General features: G+C 42.7%; 1 protein-coding gene across 11 annotated transcripts in view; it reads right to left on the reverse strand.

The window, feature by feature from the left end:
- Kiaa0753 (KIAA0753 ortholog) overlaps positions 1-18,804 on the reverse strand; it is a 62,372-nt gene that overhangs the window by 12,913 nt on the left and 30,655 nt on the right. For 10 of the 11 annotated variants that reach the window (XR_004113671.1, XR_004113668.1, XR_004113666.1 and 7 more), the window contains exons 12-18: positions 18,652-18,741; positions 13,482-13,560; positions 12,391-12,480; positions 9,994-10,158; positions 8,857-8,938; positions 2,963-3,083; positions 2,382-2,606 (exon numbers count right to left, since the gene is read on the reverse strand). Coding sequence is in view for 3 of the 11 variants with exons in the window: in XM_031354348.1 (XP_031210208.1) it covers positions 2,382-2,606; positions 2,963-3,083; positions 8,857-8,938; positions 9,994-10,158; positions 12,391-12,480; positions 13,482-13,560; positions 18,652-18,741 (852 nt within the window). In the remaining 8 variants the exon portion in view is untranslated. Of the gene's footprint in view, positions 1-2,381; positions 2,607-2,962; positions 3,084-8,856; positions 8,939-9,993; positions 10,159-12,390; positions 12,481-13,481; positions 13,561-18,651; positions 18,742-18,804 lie in introns of those variants that run through there. The other variant, XR_004113672.1, reaches the window with a different exon arrangement.

The raw sequence follows: 18,804 nt of genomic DNA on the forward strand, positions 1-18,804 counted from the left end.
ATTCAGATAAATTGAAATCATGTAACTTTTCTCATCATAATGCAATAAAAGTTAAAAAAAAAAAGAGACTATAAACAGTTTCACTATTTGGAGCTGCTATGGTGTGCTCTTAGTGCTGTTTCTCTGTTGCCTGGCTATTTTCACTATAAAATAGACATTGTTTATGAACATTACAGAAGTAAACTAAGTCTCTTATGATGATAGGACTCCTTCCAGAGAAGATGCTTATTTATATATGGAGCCTGGGGAACAACAGCATCTAGAGTCACCTCAGCAACTGAGAAGATGCAGCATCGTGTGGAGTCCCTATGGAGACCCATTTATACCCAGATCACCTGACCTTCCAGAGAATGCAACCTTTCAAGGTTTCAACTGGAAGTGACACAAGGCCTGGGGATGTAGCTCAGCAGTAGAGGGTTGGCCCAGAGTAAACAAAGTCCTGGGTTCAATACCAGCACCATAACCAACAAAGTGAAGAAACTTCAGCAAGGCACTAGCCTTAGCTATTAACTGTTGTCTCTGCCTTCTGGCCTCAGGAGGCTGTGGCAGTGCTCTCCTCCAGAGTGAACCATTCAGCACCATACCGTGGGCTGTGTTCTCTTCTCCAGGGTCCTGACCTACTTATTCTTCATTACCTAGTTAGTATCTTGATGCCTTCAAGTGTATGCATTTTATTTTTAATCCAGCTTTTCTATTAACAGTTACCCCCAGGGAAGAAGTGGTCCAAATCACCACAAGTATCATTTCTGGAGGCAGAAGTGACCACCTTGTCCTTGTGTTCCTTGTGTCCCCTTCACTCTCTATATTTCCACCACTGCTTCGTTCCACCCAGCTGTGAGGAAAACACCAGAGACTTCTCAGTCACTTGGCACAGCAGGTGGCAGGGCAGGGGTTTTCTTTCTTCACTCTGCCTCAAAGCAACATCCCTCCAGAAAACCTCCATCTTCCTCTTCCAGTCTGGACTGGCTGCTATCTGTGCTCACTGGCAATGTCTCTGGAAGTGTTTTTGCCATTTTTTCTGGATCTCTCACATTGGAATCTAGGTCCCCTGAAGTCCTAAGTCTTCTTTCTTAGTGCATATCTTGTCCAGGGAAGCACATGGCCTCCAATAACTTAAGAACAGTGCAGGATAGCAAAAGCTCAGAAATATATAAAACAAGAGGCATGTTTAAAACTTAGGAAAAAAGATATAAGCAATCTACTACTGTACTGGCTAGTTTTGTGTGTCAACTTGATACAGGCTGGAGTTATCACAGAAGGGAGCTTCAGTTGGGGAAGTGCCTCCATGAGGTCCAGCTGTGGGGCATTTTCTCAGTTAGTGATCAGGGGGGTAGGGCCCCTTGTGGGTGGTGCCATCCCTGGGCTGGAGGTCTTGGGCTCTATAAGATAGCAGGCTGAGCAAGCCAGGAGAAGCAAGCCAGAAAAGAACATCCCTCCATGGCCTCTGCGTCAGCTCCTGCTTCCTGACCTGCTTGAGTTCCAGTCCTGACTTCCTTTGGTGATGAACAGCAATGTGGAAGTAAGCCAAATAAACCCTTTCCTCCCCAACTTGCTCCTTGGTCATGATGTTTGTGCAGGAATAGAAACCCTGACTAAGACAACTACTTTACTCAATGATGTAAAACACCTTGCACTTTGTACTAAAGTGGTACTCAGCAGTGGGGTTTGGGGTATAGGATGTGAGTAAGAACAGTGCAGTCAGCAGCTTGCCAGTGGGCCTCAGTCGTGAGGATTCATATGGCTATTTCCTGCCCAGCAAACTTGTGCCCTCTGATAAGAGTACAATCCTCACCTTCAGCATCAAAAAATTAGCCCCAACTTGAATATTTGTATTCATTCACTGAAGCCCTAACTCCCAATGTGATGGCCTGAGCCTAGAAGGAAATGAAGTTCAAATGAGGACACAAGGGTGGAATCATCATGATGGGAATAGTGCCCCAAGAGGAAGAGAGAGAGGACCTCTGTCACTAGAGGACTGAGTAGGAAGACAGCTGTCAGGCAGGAAGGAGACACTCAGCAGACACTCAGATCCTAGATAACTCCCAGCCTCCAGACTGTGAAAAAGCTGTACAGTCCTGTTGTTTTTAGTCCCTTGGTCTACAGTGTTTTAGGGCACCCTGAGCTCAGCCTGACAGTGTGCTTGAGAGGAGAAAACTGAGGGCACTCCATTCCTCCAGGTGGCAAAGACCATGGTGCTTCCATAGCCGCCTGCATCTGAAGAGCAGTTCACAGGGAGGCTTGCCCACCAGCCCATGAACAGGCACGGGAGCCTCAGACCCTAAAGCCAAGAATAAGACCTCAGCTGATCCTTTCTCCAGCTCCTCTTCAAGTCTAAAACTTAGTCCTTGGCCTGTAAACAGAGACACAGAAATTTTACTGACCTTTCAGCTATAAGCCATGGGTTGAAGGAGCCTACAGCCTCATGAGATATGATCCGTAGGAATTGCTCAAATCGGCTACAGTAATCAGCAATGCTGTGCTGCATCCTTGGTGGGACTGAAAGGTGAGTCTGGCCTTCTTTCTGATGCAGATCTTCTCTGAAGAAGGGGAGAGAGCCCTCCCTTTTCTCCAATCCCTCCTCTGTTCCCATACTTTCATCAAGTGAGCTGAGAACACAGAAGGATGAAGGCATTCAAATGTGAGCAAATGATTTGTAACAAAACTCAGCATCCGACCATCATTGCCCATTCCTCTTTGTACCACTCCAATAATCTTCCACACTGCAGGGATTCTTGATCCATAGGTGACATAAAACTCACATGAAGTGTCAGCACAACGTGTATATGCCAGCTAAATGCTGCCAAGTGTTGGAGGCTTCCTTACACTGTTTTATTGACTCACCACAGAGTTTACAAGACCTTGCTCAAAACAACTTCTGTCACGTAAGAACTAAAGGAATGCAGAATTTAACTACACCCAACGCCACCAACTAGCAAAATCACGAAGTGTCCCTGCCACTCACTTGGCATTGCAGGGCCTTTCTAACAAGATGTTCACAGCAGGGCACTTGAGAGCGGCTGTCTTGGTGATCTTGATTGGATGGGAAGCCAAAGGTCTTTCACTTACTGCTGGGGTGTTCTGGTCTAGAAAGGACAGGCATAAAATGACTGTTATCAAGAAAACCTGTGTCCTTCTAAGAGCGTGGGAGTATCTAGTGAGCTATGAGGAAGTCACAGGCATCTTGCTTACACATTAAGACACAAGAAGAGGTGCAGAGGGGCTTTAGAGAAACAAAACCCCCAGAGTCAGTCTTCAGAAAAGAGAACTGCTTCCCAGCTCTATATGAGACTTCTTGCCCAGTCCATGCACAGCCTAGGAGACATCATTTTACTGGTTCCCAGCTGCCAGTCTGGAGTCTGAAGTCCTGAAGTTTGTTTTTTAACCTTTAAATGCTTTGATTACTGAAGGAGAAAGCCTCTCAGACTTGCTTAATTAGCTGATCTAACTTGTCTCTGGACATTCTGCAAAAAATCTGCATGAGAGTCAAAACACTAATTTATTAACTACAACTTGCAGACCCGAGAGCTCTCCTGAGTTTTAGGTGATTTCTAGTTTTAAATGTGTTTCAAGTGGAAGAAAAAAAAACATCTGTCACTCAGGCAAAGCTGATCCAGCACCACACTGTTTCTGATGCATGTACATGCTTGGAAATCACACACTTTCAGGGAAAACCCTGCCAAGGGCAGTCTTTGGAACAATGTTACCAATACTGAGTACAACCACTTTCCATTTATTCACAGAGTTGAGAGAAATGGATTAGACATTACATAACCCTAAGGCCAGTGTAAGTTTGGTTCTATACTGTACCTGAGGCAGCAAGCATGGAGCCAAGATTCCTGTTTTGGTCTTATGATGCTGGGATGACAAGCATCCAGTACTCACTTCAGTTTTAGTGTTAACAGCTTCTTTGTTTAAAAAAGAAAAAATTATGTGTATGTCTCGGAGTGGGTATGTACCCTGGAGTGCAGGCCTGTAAACACTAGAGGGCGATGGTTGCCCTGAAACTATACTTACAAGCAGTTGAGAGCAGCCTGATGTGTTGGGAATCAAACTCTAGTCCTTCACAAGAGTAGTATTGTCTCTTAGCTGCTAAGCAATCTCTCCAGACTCTAAAGAGCTCCTCTTAAATGTTAATGTAGCCTCTACAGAGAGACCTATAGAGCAACTAATAATTAGAGGTTGTCCTCTTGAAAGGAAAAGACACTAAGTCCCTCCTAAAGTTGTCTTTCACAGCATGCAACCTTTGTGGCCAAACCATCAGTAAAACACATCTCTTTCCTCTGTCTCCAATTCAAAAATAAATGCTAAAATTTCCACTGTCTGACTGCACAATCATTAGAAGGGTCTTTGCACAGTAGGCATATTGCCAGCAAGACTGACTGACAAACTCTCTAGGTTTCAGTGAACCTGGGGCTTAGCTGGGAAAGTTAAGGCACCTTGACAAACAGCTGTAGCCTGCTAGAACGAGTTGTAGGTGTTCACAGGCAGGAACTGGGCAAAGGGAGAGCGCTCTATAACAAAAACTCAGTATCCCAAATTGCTCAGGACCAGAAATGTTTCAGATGCAGTAGCTGCTTAGATTCTGAGATCTGCGTATAAGCTTCATTAAACATCTCAGATTGGAAAGTCCAGTACTTTAAGGCTCTGGATGCACACTGGATCTCAGCACTTTTGTTTATGGCTGCTTAGCCTGTATAAGAAAAATACTGCATGGTAGGTTCACACAAGCCAGGCCCAGAACAGCAATTCAATTACTAGCTCATGGGGTAGATAGAGGCCAGGGTTTGTCACCTTAACAACTAAATGCATGAAAACTGCAGAAAACACAAAGCTTACATGAGAGTTTGTAAACATATCTTTTATTTGCCTGGTGTAACTGTCATCTCAGGGGCTTACTGCTTTAAATGGAAGCTTCTAGCTAGCTCCCTTACATTCTAACCCAAGCCTAGAGCATCTCCAGTCTCTAGACTCACTGCTGAATAGCTACTTCTCTCTGAGCTCCAGCCGGCTGGTTCAATTCAGCTGTTATAGCTCAAACTCCTCTCCACACTGACTGATTCAATCTGGCTTCTCTCTCTTGGCCTCTCCTGAATAGCTCTGCTTGGTTTCAAACTGTCAATCTGTTCTAATCGTCTGACTTCTCATTCTCTGGCTCTTTCTGTCTTCACCTGTGTCTAGCTTGTTCTCTCATCAGCCTGTCTCTCTGTAACTGTCCTGGTAAAACTGCCTCCTCCTCTCTGCACTGTGCCTCAAACTAGCTTCCCTTTCCTCTCTGTTCTGGTTAGAGATGGACATATCCTATTATTCTGTCAAATCTTTCTCTGATTCGTCACTTTGTCTGCCACTCAATTAGACATCACTTTCAATCATGGGTACTTCCTTCTACAAACTAACTTTATCTTCATTGTTTGTGATTAAAGGTGTGTCCTAAGGACCAGTCTGTATTCCAGCCATAGGAATTAAAGGTATGTGCTAAGGGTTGAGCCACACCATAACTAGAAACAGATTTTTTTTTCAGTAAATAACACAATCTTGGGGTTCACAGTGTGATCAAATATCCAACAACAAGTGTTCTGTTAGATGGCACATCTTTCTGTCAAAACTTAACATGGAGTTAAAACAATGACCCTAATTTGTATCTTGAGATAATTCCATATGATATAAGCGGGCATTAAGCACCTAACCTACGTCTCCCTTCACATCTCCAGGTAAGTGTGATACGCACTGGATTTAAGTTTCATTGAGGGCAATGCTCACTCTTTCATGAGGAAGATGAACATGAGTCAAACAAATTTTCGATGCTTCCTAGCACACTGTGGCAGCAGCATAGCAACTGCAGCCACAGTGTAAATGTTTTGAAAAGTAGAAGAGAAAAGCAAGTCTCTTTCACCAAATGGAATGAGAACAAGTGAATATCCAGCAGCCTCTTCCTCAAACCACCCATCTAAGACAGACCCTACGGCTAAACAGTAAAGCTAAAACAGACAAACAAACCATAGAGCTCCTGGAAGAAAACAGCATCCTCTCACCTCAGTGGCAGGCAAAGCTTCCCTGGGCCACAAAAAATAAATCATATACAAAGATGAGAGAGGTTTTATCCGAATTAAAATTTTAACGTCACTGAGTGGTAGTTGCCAGCAAATGGTGGTGTGTGTGGAGGGGGGAGGGTAGTGGTGGAGGAAGTAGTTTGTTTTGGGGGAGGGGGTGTGTGAAAAATAAATGTTTTGGAACTAAGAAAGTAGCAACAAACACTGGTCAGACAACCATGTGAATATAGCAGTTACCTTAAAAAAAAAAAAGTCAACGCTGTGAAGACAGCTCAGAGGTCCAGTGTGTGCTGAGCACATGCAAGGCTTTGGGCTTGAGCCTCAGCACTACCAAACACAAAAACAGAAACAGAACAAACCAACCCAAAACATATTTGATAAGAATTTATGCCTAAAACACACAAATAATCTGCATAATTAAAAAGTAAAAGGGCAACCCAATTAAAAAGCAGAAAAAAAGTTTTAGATATATCATTAAAAATTATACATCATTAATTACTAATCACTTGAAAAGGCTCAGAAATTGAAGGCCTGAAGAGACAGCTCAGTGGTTAAGAGCATACAACACTCTTGCAGAGAACACAAGTTCAGTTCTCCAGCATATCTGGTATTTCCCAAACATTTGAAGATCTAGGACTAGGGGGAAATCAATACCTTTGTGTGTCCCCACCTCCCACCCCAAAAGGCACATACACAGACCTAAAAATAACAATAAAGCTTAAAAATATTAGAAGAAAATGAAATAGCATGAGGAACTAATACCATCACCCCCTACCCACAACCCCCACCAGATTCATTACAAGAACACAATAGGCAAGATTTCCATTGCCAGAGGCAAGCAAGCACAACTCAGTGGAGAAGGAAGCTGACAGTCTGGAAGGTTCTCATGAAGCTTGGTACACCTAGCACATGACCTGGCAAGTCTACTTCTTAGATACTTAACCAAGAGAAATAAAACCTGATGGGCCACACAAAGACTACAAATTAATATGTTTACAGCAGACTTGACACAAGTCTATGTGTAAGCAAAGCTAGACTGGAATTCATGTTACCCAGGATAGAACTCTTGATCCTCCTGCCTCAGCTTCAGATCACCATGCTGGCTTTTAGATTCATAATTAAGTTTTAAATTTTTTTTTAGATTTATTTTTATTCTATGTAAGTGTCTGCCTGCATGTATGTATGTACATGGTGTGCCTGTTGCCACAGTGATCAGAAGAAGGCTCTAGATCATCAGGAACTGGAGTTATACCTACTGTCACTCATGTGGGTACTGGGAACTCTAAGGCACTCTGCAAGAGCTACACATGCTCTTAACCACTGAACTATCTCTCCAGCAGCTTAGATTCACTAATAGTCCCAAACTAGGAAAAAACAAATACAGATTCACTGTCAAAGATGCAAATTAGATGTGGTATGATCATTCCAAGGAGTATTATTCAGGAAGAAAGAGGGAGAGGAAGAGAGAGGGCTAGCGAGAGAGCTAACTAGTATGGTAAATGGATCTTGAGAGGTTTACAGTCAATAGCTGGATTCTGTGTTACTTCTATTACAAAAAGGCTGTTAAGATCTTGAGACGGATGGGGAGTAACCAGGGTTTGTGACTTTAGTATCTTTACAGCAGGCAAACAAGACAAAGGAAGGCCTGACTATGAAGGAAGAAAGGTAGCTGACCATGGACACAGACGCTGAGTAACAAGGCCATGTTGGGGAATGGAGGCAGCCTTAGGAAATGGAAGAACTGGAAGGAATGGATCCCCATCAGCAGCCTCCAGAAGGAAACCCACCAGTACCTCAATTTCTTTTTGAGATTCATTTTCAGCCTTATGACCTCTCAAACTGTAAGAGAATAAATCTGTGTTCTAATTCAGTAATTTGTGGGTGAGAAGTATTCTAAAGTGTACAGTAGCAACAGGAAATAAGCAACAATAGGCTATCAAGCGCTATGTTGACTGTTAGTCAAGCAAATATCCACCCAGCAATAGATCACACTTACCCAAACCTCTAGATTACTCAACATGGTTGAAAAGCAATGTTGCCTAAAGTTAGGGCACCGATTGGGAAGAACATAGGGGAAATTTCTGCAGCAACACTGGGTGCTATACCTAGATAAGAGTTTGGGTACAAAACAGATCCTCCTCAAAACTCCTCAAATGACACAGTTAAGATCTGTGCATTATATGTAGCTTTTTCCTAGTTGATAAATTTGTGTGTGTGTGTGTGTGTGTGTGAGAGAGAGAGAGAGAGAGAGAGAGAGAGAGAGAGAGAGAGAGAGAGAGATTAGGTGTAAGAATGCAGGCACTGACATGCTATGGAACATCCATGGAAGTTTGAAAAATCTTAGGCGTTTATTAGGACCTTCCATCGCTTCTCAGCCTTTTGGCTAAGATCAAATGTAATTAGGACCTTCCACTTTGTTTGAGACAGGGTTTCTCTTGCTGCATATGCCAGGCTAGCTGGCTCAGGAGCTTCTGTCAATTCTGTTTCAGCCTCTCATTAAGCCATCTCACTACTCCTTATATATAAATTTTACCTCAGATAAACAAAACCATAAATAAATATGAAACCCAAGCTGGTGCTGTATATTTGGAGTAAAATGCACTGTCATCTGGCAATTTACTTTGAATTGCACAGATAAAATCATCTAAATACAAACTGAGACGAACTGAGGACAGACGGGTAAACTGCAATGTGGGAACCTCAGGACTACAAGGTGGGATTTGTCACTGGACAGTTTTTCTCAATTTTCATTATGCTGGAAAATTTTCAGAGTAAAATACTGAAGGTAGGGTTAGGGAGAAGCACCTACCATTTCTTTCTTCGTGCATCCATAAGTGAGGGTCAGCGTATACAATTTTATTATATCTTTGGCGAACTGTCTCCTGGTATTTCTTTAAAAAAGAAAGTTTAATTTATGAGAAAAAGTAAGTTTCATTATAAAGCAGAAGTAGTAAGTGTGGAAATAGCTCAGCAAACAGACACTGATGAGAACAGGCGTCTGCTAGGACAGAGAGTGAGCAGCTCCTGAGGGAAGCCCAGGAAGTGTGACAAGCATGGCTGCAGCCTCAGGCAACATGTCCCCTAGAGCTGTGATGACAGACACATTGTGTCCCCTTCCATCTACAGACCACCTGTACTTTAATGCTTATTAGTTTGTCTTCCAGCAGACATTCTACTGCATAGGGCATCTCAGACCTAGCCAGTTACCCCAAGAGAAGGAAAGTGGCTAAAAGAATAGGACAAACAGCGTATCTTTACATTTTCAAAAACAACCAAAAATTATCTTCTTTATAATTTCCTATTTAGTAATGAGAAACAAATGAGTTAATCACAATACAACTAAAGCAAAACTGCTGAGTGTGGGGTCAGATCTCCACCAGCCATCAAAGCTCTCAGTAGTTTTTATGACCTTGACCACACCATTTGATCACTGGTTTTGATTTCCTGCTCTTGAACAATCCAGTAGGATGGCTCATGTCTGAGGTCTATAAGTGTCTAAGAAAAAGGAGTCACTTTGAAAGCAGTAGTCTGGAAATTAAAGAAGGTGATTCAACAGGATCACTGCAGCAAGATAGGCAGCCGACTGGTGTCTATAAGGGACTGATGCAGAAGTCAATGATGCAAACTGTGGAGCAAAGTCTGGGCCTCTGTGTGTTTGGAATTACAAGTCACTGTTAACAGTGTGATATCATGATAGGTTATATATATATGGTGATAACACTTACTGGGCTATGTGCTAAATCCTTTATATCTTCTTCTATTCTCAAATACCCTACATACCAAGGTAAGCAAGCAACTAAGCCAAGCAAGGTCTTATACTCAGTTGGCAACAGCTTTGATTTAAAAGTAGGAATGCCGTGGCTCTGCCATATTGAGTGCCAGCAGTGTGATCAGCAGCAGAGGTGGACCCCCACTAGCAAAAAAGAGCAGCACCCCCAGACCTTACTTCCATTTCTTCCATCCGGAGCATCATGGTCTCTAGATCTGGGCTGTCCTTGCTGTCCCCCAATCTGGCTGAAGTTTCTGACCCCAAGATCTTATCATGAGTCACAGCCCAGAGCTCATGAGCAGTATCTTCCATATTCCTGGATTGAAAATGGACATCTGAAGCCTACAAAATGAAGGAAGAAGTGGTGGAAAAGTGATACAAGAGAACTGAAAAATTAAGGATTGTTGTTGATCATTATACCCCAAAGCATAGTGATCCAACTGGCAGAGATTCTATACAGAACAAACTTCTCAGTCAGCAGGTAACAAAAGCACTTTCCTATACAATCTTTTTTTTTAAAGATTTACTTATTTTATGTATATGAGTACACAGTAGCTGTACAGATCGTTGTGAGCCTTCATGTGGTTGTTGGGAACTGAATTTTAGGACCTCTGTGAGTGGGGTTGACCTCGCTCTGGTCTGCCCTGCTTGCTCTGGTCAACTCTGTTCACCAAGGCCCAGAGATTTATTTATTATTATACATAAGCACACTGTAGCTGTCTTCAGACACACCAGAAGAGGGCATCAGATCTCATTAGGGGTGGTTGTGAACCGCCATGTGGTTGCTGGGATTTGAACTCAGGACCTTCAGAAGAGCAGCCAGTGCTCTCACCCACTGAGCCATCTTGCCAGCCCCGCCTATACAATTATTATCAGTCACTTAAATGATTCTACTAACCAAGCAGTACCATAGCTGCCAATGTAAGCAGCAATTTCATTTGTGTTGCTGATTGGCAGGGCACATATGTCTTCTGCCGTGTTTAGGGAAATGTTCCTTAAAGCATCATGGTTCTCTTTGCTCTTGGTATAACCTACGAGAGCTTTTCCATTCTCTCCCGATTTTGTGTTCTTTAAATCCACAAAGTGCTTTCTTTATAGTTTGCAAAGCAATTCTCCCTGCTTACTTGCTTCTCTCTCTCTTCTCCCACCCCTCTCTACATAGCCCTGGCTATAGTGTCTTGGAACTCTCTATGTAGATCAAGATGACCACAAACTCACAGAGACCCACCTGCCTCTGTTTCCCGAGTGCTAGGATTAAAGGTGTCTGTTACCATACCTGGCTATTTATCTTGATCCTAATATAGTCTGTAATCTGGTTTGTTTTGGTTTTGGTTTTTGCATTTATTTATTTATTTTGCAAAGAATGACTTCTGGGTAAAGAATGAAACCTTTCTGAGATTAAGGCCTGCTTCTACCCTACAACATTGAACAAGTTCTCCGGGCTTTTGTTGTCATCATCGTCATTGTCCCCTCTTCCTCCTGCACTGCCTTCTCTTCCTCCTCCTCCTCTTTCTTTTTCTCCTCATTCTTCTTTTTTTCCTCCTCCCTCTCTTCCTCCTCCCCCCGCCCCCCCCGCTTCTTCTACATAAAACAGCAGCACAAAAGAATTACAACAATGGAGCTACAGCTAAAATCCTGTTTAATAGATTAGATATATTCTTGACCTACAGTCTTCTTACTCCCAAGGCCACTGGGCTATTAAAACATCACTCCTGGGCTAGAGAGATAGCTCAGTGGTTAAGAGCACTGACTGCTATTCCAGAGGTCTTAAGTTCAATTCCCAGCAACCACATGGTGGCTCACAACCATCTGTAATGGGACCTGATGCTCTTCTGGTGTGTCTGCAGACAGCTATAGTATACTCATATAAATAAAATAAATAAATAAAAACCCCTTTACTCCCGTTCCTTTCTAACTCCTTTAGACTCTGCCTGTTGCTTACTTTGAGCAATTATAGCAGCAAGCACTTCTTTCCAACCTTTAGAAGACTAAAGGAATGCAGCCTGCACCTTCTACTCCAAAGTCCCTAAGGCCAGGTAGGCAGGGACAGTCCCCTAAGCATTGGAAGCACATCCTCCAGAGAAATATTAGCCTGGACCACAAAAGAGGTTTTTATTTTTCTCATTTCTTTCTTGGACCCTCTTTGCTCTCTGTTGGGCCAGACACAGTCATATACTGGGTACTCAAAACTTGCTTGCCTAACAAGAACATCAGGCCTTACAGAGAAAGGAAATTAGGCCAGTAATGAGCCAAAGTAGGCTGGATGAAAGGAAACGAGGGCAGTGATTCTCCTGCCGCAGGCCATCAATAGTCAGGGCCACAGTTTATCTTCACTCTGTCCTGAGGGGGAGAGATAAAAGTGCACCAACAGAAGCCTGTAGCTGTTTGAGCTGGCTGATCCAGACCCAGAACTAAATATACACTCTAAGAATTAACATGCTGCATAAGACAAATAATTTTCCCTCTCCTTGAGTAGGATAATGTAGTGTTTGCAAAGTAATCTGCATATCATTTTCCTTTCACAGGAGACATTATCATGTGATAACAGCAGAATACCAACCACATACCACACACCTGCTCGGCAGGCTGGGCTGCCGCTGCTGCTGTGTTCAGTGACGGACGATCCTTCAAATGACTATTTGCTTCCACTGAAGAATTCACTCTCTATGAAAATGGACAAATGCACTCATGGACTATAAAAACTCACAATTTATATTAGAACAAATGAGTTGTGTTGCAGAATAACCTGTGAGGAACTATCCATCAGCTCTAGCTGCTTATGCTTTTTTGTAGTAATTAAAGTACTCAGTCCTTGTGAAAACAAATGCCATGTTGTTGTTCTTGGTACTTGATATTTTTATAAACACTGCCAGAGTAGTTATATGCTGTTGCACAAGTCATCAACTTACCTGTTGTATATTAAGCTCACTAGTAAAAGGAGGAGACTACACAACTCCATCTCTAGGAGCCCTCTAAGGTTAGAAATCCTAAGGTAGCCATAGGCTCTAATAACCTAACACTTCTTAGACTCAGCATGTCATTCAGCCAGTTAAGATCATACTATTCTTACATGACCACATCTACAAACATGCAAACACCATGGCTTCTATTTCCAGGGAGGAACCATCAAGTCTCACTATTGAATCCTACTGCTTACAGGAGAGTGACATAAAATCCTGGTATGCTATAAGTCATTTCATCTTTGAGAAAGTCCTAGCTTGTGATGAAGTGCCTCAAATCTCTCTCTCCACCTGTAAAATAGCCAGTCATTCTAAGTTATCAGGGTCACAGAGACCAGCACCCAGGGGATCATTAATGCCATTTTATCAATGAATTTTCCCATTTACAAAGAATGGAAAATGCAGTCTAATATCCTCTCCAAGTTAAAATGTCACCCTTCTCAAAAGCAGCACTTCTCCACTTACCTGTACCTTCTCACCCTCCACCCACACAGAGGATACATGGTTAGTGGATACTGTGTGATAGTCTGGAGGTGGTGAAGAGCCCAGCAGTGAAACAATGTTCTGTCTATAGGCTCATCTGTCCTTCAGCCTCCCACCACAGAAGAGACACATGGCCCTCTAAAAAAGGGTCAGTGTGACCTAGGCAACAACTCTTTTCATTTCAGAACTGCCAAAAGCAAGCAAACGAGATAAATCAATTACCTGGGCCTTGATCAAGAGGGGCTTCAACCGCTCCAGAACTGCCTCCTCCACCTTGTCAGCTAACTGGGTAGCAGAGACACTGTTTAGAAGTAAAATTGAAAATTCAAGTCTGCAGCCAGAATGTTCTGTTCTGTATAGTCATATAACTCCTCCAGGTAAAGGCAAAGAAAGGGACAAGTCCACAGCGCTCCTCCACCTGCCAAGGCCACACGCACCCCTGGGGTCTTGTGAAAGGTGGACGTGGATTCAGTTGTTCTAAGTGAGACCAAAATTCCCTGCTCCTTCTCTCTCCAACCCTCTCTCTGCTTACTGATCAGCATGTAGCTCTTAGCTACTTCTCTACTACTAAGCCTGCCTGCCGCCATGCTGTCTGACGACCCACCATGATGATAATAAACTAAGCCCTTGAAATTGTAAGCAAGCCTCCAATTTAATGCTTTCTTTATAAGAGTTGCATTGGTCATGGTGTCTCTTCACTGTAATAGAACACTGACCAAGACAGAAACTAAAACATATAAGTAGTATTCAACCTGGCAAATTTACTCTGGGTACTTACTACAGAGAAATAAAACATATCACACAATACATGGATGTTTATACAATTCTTAGTCACAATAATGTCAAGCTAAAGCCAACACATATATCCTTCAGTTGTTTACTAAGATGAGTGGTTAACCCATGAGATCAGACTCACCAGCAGATGAATGAACAAATAATACATGCAGTGACCAGAATGACTCTCCATAGAATTATATCGGGAAAAAGTCAATTCTAGGGCAAGTAAGATGGCTCAGTAGTTAAAGGCATTTGTTGCCAAGCCTAATGACCAGAATCTGATCTCCATAGTTGAAAAGAGAGAATTGGCTCCTGCAAGCTGGCCTCTGGATTAGCTGCCACACTTACCAAGTCAAAAGGTAGCTGGGGCAATAGAGAAATATGTACAGCTATAAAAGTGCAACAAGGGGGATGGTGGTGGTGATGGGTGTGCTCCGGACTATTGCTACCATTCCTTTTAGGCTCCGCCCAACAGTTACCTAGCAACAGGGGACTATTTAGCCCCTCTTCCCCTCTCTGCTCTCTGATGCTTTCCTCTCTCTTACCCCCTTCTCCTTCTCCCCGTCCCCTCTATGTTTTCCCTCTTCTCTTTCTGTTCTTCTCTGTCCCCCATCTCTCTCTGCCTCTCTTCCTTTCTCAACCCCCCTTTCCATGACCCCAAATAAACTTCATTCTATACTAGACCTATTATCGTACCTCGGGTAGGAGGAGGGGTGCCTCAGCATGGGCCCACCAAGGCACCCCCTCCTCCACAGCATACCGGGTTTTATAAAACATATTAATGTCAATGTCAGCTTGTCCCATGTATACTCACTGTGTCACTATCTATATTCTGGCTATAGTCAACAGTTTAAGATGTTATACTAGGTAGCTGAGAAATGAATACTCCAAATTTTTCTGTATTATTACAACTTTGTGTGAGTGTATAATTATCTACTAATAAAAAGTTTAAAATTAAAAAATTTTCCACTAAAAATAATTCCTAAACAAGAATTCTATAGGGCTGGAGAGATGGCTCAGTGGTGGTTAAGAGCACTGACTGCTCTTCCAGAGGTCCAGAGTCAATTCCCAGCAACCACATTATGGCTCACAACCATTTGTAACAAGATCCGATGCACTCTTCTGGTGTGTGTCTGAAGACAGCTGCAGTATACTCATAAAAATAAATAAATCTTTTAAAAAATATTCTACAATAAGGCTAATAATGGGTATATAAAATTAGCAAATATAAGCATAGAACAAAGAATTTTAGGTTTGAAATGTCTGAAAAAAAAGATTCCTTTCCCTCATATTAATCACTGTTGTTATTATTTTTTGACAAAGCCAAGCCACTGTAGAATGAGCTAGCCTCATGGCAATTTCCCTGCCTCTAAGTGCTGAGATGACAGGTCTACACCACCATGCCTGGTAGAACGGTTCCTGCAAGGGGTGAAGAAGATCCATTCTGCCATCAGTGAGATGGCTGTGGTGGTTTGAATGAAGATGGCCCTCACTGGCTCATCTGTTTGAATAGTTAGTCCCTAATTGGTAGAACTGTTATTTGGGAAGGATTAGGGGGTATGCCTAATTGATAGAACTGTTATTTGGGAAGGATTAGGGGGTGTGGCCTTGTTTGAGTAGGTGTGTCACAGGGGAGGGCTTTAAGGTTTCAAAGCCATCCCCACTGTGTCTCCCTCCCTCTCTCTGCCTCCTACTTGTGGAACAAAATATAAGCTCTTAACCATTTCTTCATGCTGTTATCATGTCTAATTTTCTGACATTTCAAGGTTTCTTTTATAAGCTGCCTTGTTTGTGGTGTTTTATTATAGCACTAGAAAAGTAACTAAGACTGGGCTAACCTGAATACATTCACAAGGGTATCCACAGAGTGTGCTTCAGTATGTGTGCCCTAACGCTCAGAGAAATACGAAACGGAACTCTAGATGTGCACACTGACACCAGACTCTACAAAGTCATCTGGGCCATGTGTATAAGAAATGTTCCTATCAGGCTGTCAAGATGGCTCAGTGGGTAAGAGCACTGACTGCTCTTCCAAAGGTCCTGAGTTCGGATCCCAGCAACCACCTGTAATGAGATCAGACGCCCTCTTCTGGTGCGTCTGAAGACAGCTACAGTGAATTACGTCAGAGTGAGCGGGCTGGAGCAAGCGGGAGGCCCGGCAGAAGGTCCTGAGTTCAATTCCCAGCAGCCACACACATGATAGCTCACAGCCTCTGTACAGCTACAGTGTACTCATACACATAAAATAAATAAAAATAAATCTCCTATCATGTCTGCATGCATTTGCCCATAAAATGAGATGGAGAGTCACCAAACAGCAGGCTTTATACTTTGGTAATCTATGTCCTCATTACTACATTCGAAACCCTACAGACAAAACCACAAAACCCACTAACAACCAAATTGCCCCCACCTCACATGCATATATACATAAACCCTACAGTCAGTCAGTGTGGATGAGAACTATCTGTAGTGTGAAATAGTTATAAAATTGCAATTTTAAAAAGAAGCTAAGTTAGGCCATGCTTCATCAAAACAAGAATACAAACAGAAAGAGGGCATGACAACAGGGAAATGCATGTGAGCAAAGCTAGCCTGGATGCTTGTCTTGTCTTCCCTGATGATGATGAAGTGCTGGCCTTCTGTGATCTATCTCCACAGGCCACCTAGCCAGACCTGAGAAAGCAGAGCATGGCTAGGCAGTCCCCCTCTTGATGAGGCACCAGTGTTCACTGGGCCTAGTTCACCCACAGCCTGAGGTGGTGAACCCTATGTCATGTCTACCATGACTCACTCATACTCTCACTAGGACTCCTAAAGTGGGGCTCGAGTACTCTGATGAAAGCGTAAAGTCAGGTTATGATCTACATTCTAAAGCCTAGTCTCCTGAGTCTATGTAACACCAGCAAAACTGACTACTCCATGCTCAGCTAAATTTGTACTTCTGTTTTCAAAATTAAGGTTGTTGTCAGAAATGTATATATCAGTAGAAGATTTGTGAACTGTGAACAAAGGTGAATGAAAACATGAACTCAAGGGCTGGAGAGATGGCTCAGTGGTTAAGAGCACTGACTGCTCTTCCAAAGGTCCTGAGTTCAAATCCCAGCAACCATATTGGTGGCTCACAATCATCCGTAATGAGATCTGACACCCTCTTCTGGTGTGTCTGAAGCCAGCTATAGTGTACTTATATATAACAAAAAATAAAGCTTTGGGCCAGGGCCTGGAGCCAGTGGGGCCTGGAGCAAGCGGGGCAGGAGCAATTCTCAGCAATCACATGAAGGCTCACAACCATCTCTACGACTACAGTGTACTCATACATAAAATAAATAAATACATCTTTAAAAAAAAAAAGAAAAGAAAAGATGAACTCAGGAATCAGGGCAGTAGGTACCTCTGAGAAAGAAGGTTTAGCTTCTACAACAGTATTATTGGTTTGGGAGGCAATGCACAGGTGTTCATTTATAATATCCTGAATCAGACATATGAATTTAGTGTTTTTCTATGTGTATGTTACATTTATCTTTTTTTCCAGAAAAAGTATAATAAAGAATAAATGAAATGCAAAAAGGCAAGTGGATAGGAGTTGCAGACAAGCAATCAACCTTCTAATAGCTAGAGATGACCAAGGCAGACTCTTTCCAGCAGCAGTGACCACACCATCCCAGAGATATGTATACCCAAGTTGGCCACTTACTTCCTGGAAACACCAGAAGAGTCTGGAAGTATCAGCTATGTGTGTAGGGAGGGGTGTCCAAACCCTAAACTCCAGTCACCTTGGTGTCTAAGAGAAGAACCTCAGCCCTGTAACTGGAGCTGAATGCTGTTATGAATGATGGTGAGAGTGCAGGCGCTTCACTCAGTGCTTGTTCATTCTACTACAGGGCAAATGGTCATCAGAGCTAGAAAAAATGGACTCAGCTGTGGCAGTGGCATCGTCCCCATTACATCTTAAAAATATTTCTTTATTGCTTGATATTTTTTTTTTGGATTGCCTCCATTTTACCATACTCTATTTTTTATTAGACATTTTCTTTATTTACATGTAAATTTGTCCTTTTCCAGTTTCCCCTCCAAGCTTGATTTCTTTATTGTATGATTCAGAATATTATAAATGAACACCTGTTGTAGAAGCTAAACCTCCTTTCTCAGAGGTACCTACTGCCCTGATTCCTGAGTTCATCTTCTCATTACCTTTGTTCACAACATCTGCTGACATTTGGTAGTAGTAGGTGATGAATAGGGGAAAGCAGCCTCATCTTAAAACCTCATCTGCATTCAGCTAAGGTGAGACAACAGCATCTACACACTCACGATCACAGACCACGCACCTCCACATGGCCTCTGCTCGCAGGAAGACTGGCATCCGCCTAGTGCAGTGCCTTGGGATACAAGGCAGCAAACAAGAAGCAAACACAGAATACCCTCAGATCATACATGCTTTTGCCATTCTCCTTCACACTTCATACACAAGCAGGAAACCATGCTATAGTGCACATGGAAACATGCAAATGCTCATTCATTCGATTACTCACTCTTAGAGTTCCAACTCTATGGATCAACTAAATCCATATAGGGACACATACCATATCTCGCCCAGGTAGCAGACATATACCTTAATTTTTGAAGTCTATCCATTTCTTCAGCTTTGAGTTCATCCAATTCTTTGGTTCTTCTAGAAGTCTCAGCCTCAAGCCAATTGAGCCTAAAGGGCAGTAGAGTCACATCAACTTTCCTCAAAGCCAAGTCAGGATGCCCTTGGCTTCTA

This window comes from Mastomys coucha, unplaced genomic scaffold, assembly GCF_008632895.1.
Source record: "Mastomys coucha isolate ucsf_1 unplaced genomic scaffold, UCSF_Mcou_1 pScaffold5, whole genome shotgun sequence".
Lineage (NCBI taxonomy): Eukaryota > Metazoa > Chordata > Mammalia > Rodentia > Muridae > Mastomys > Mastomys coucha.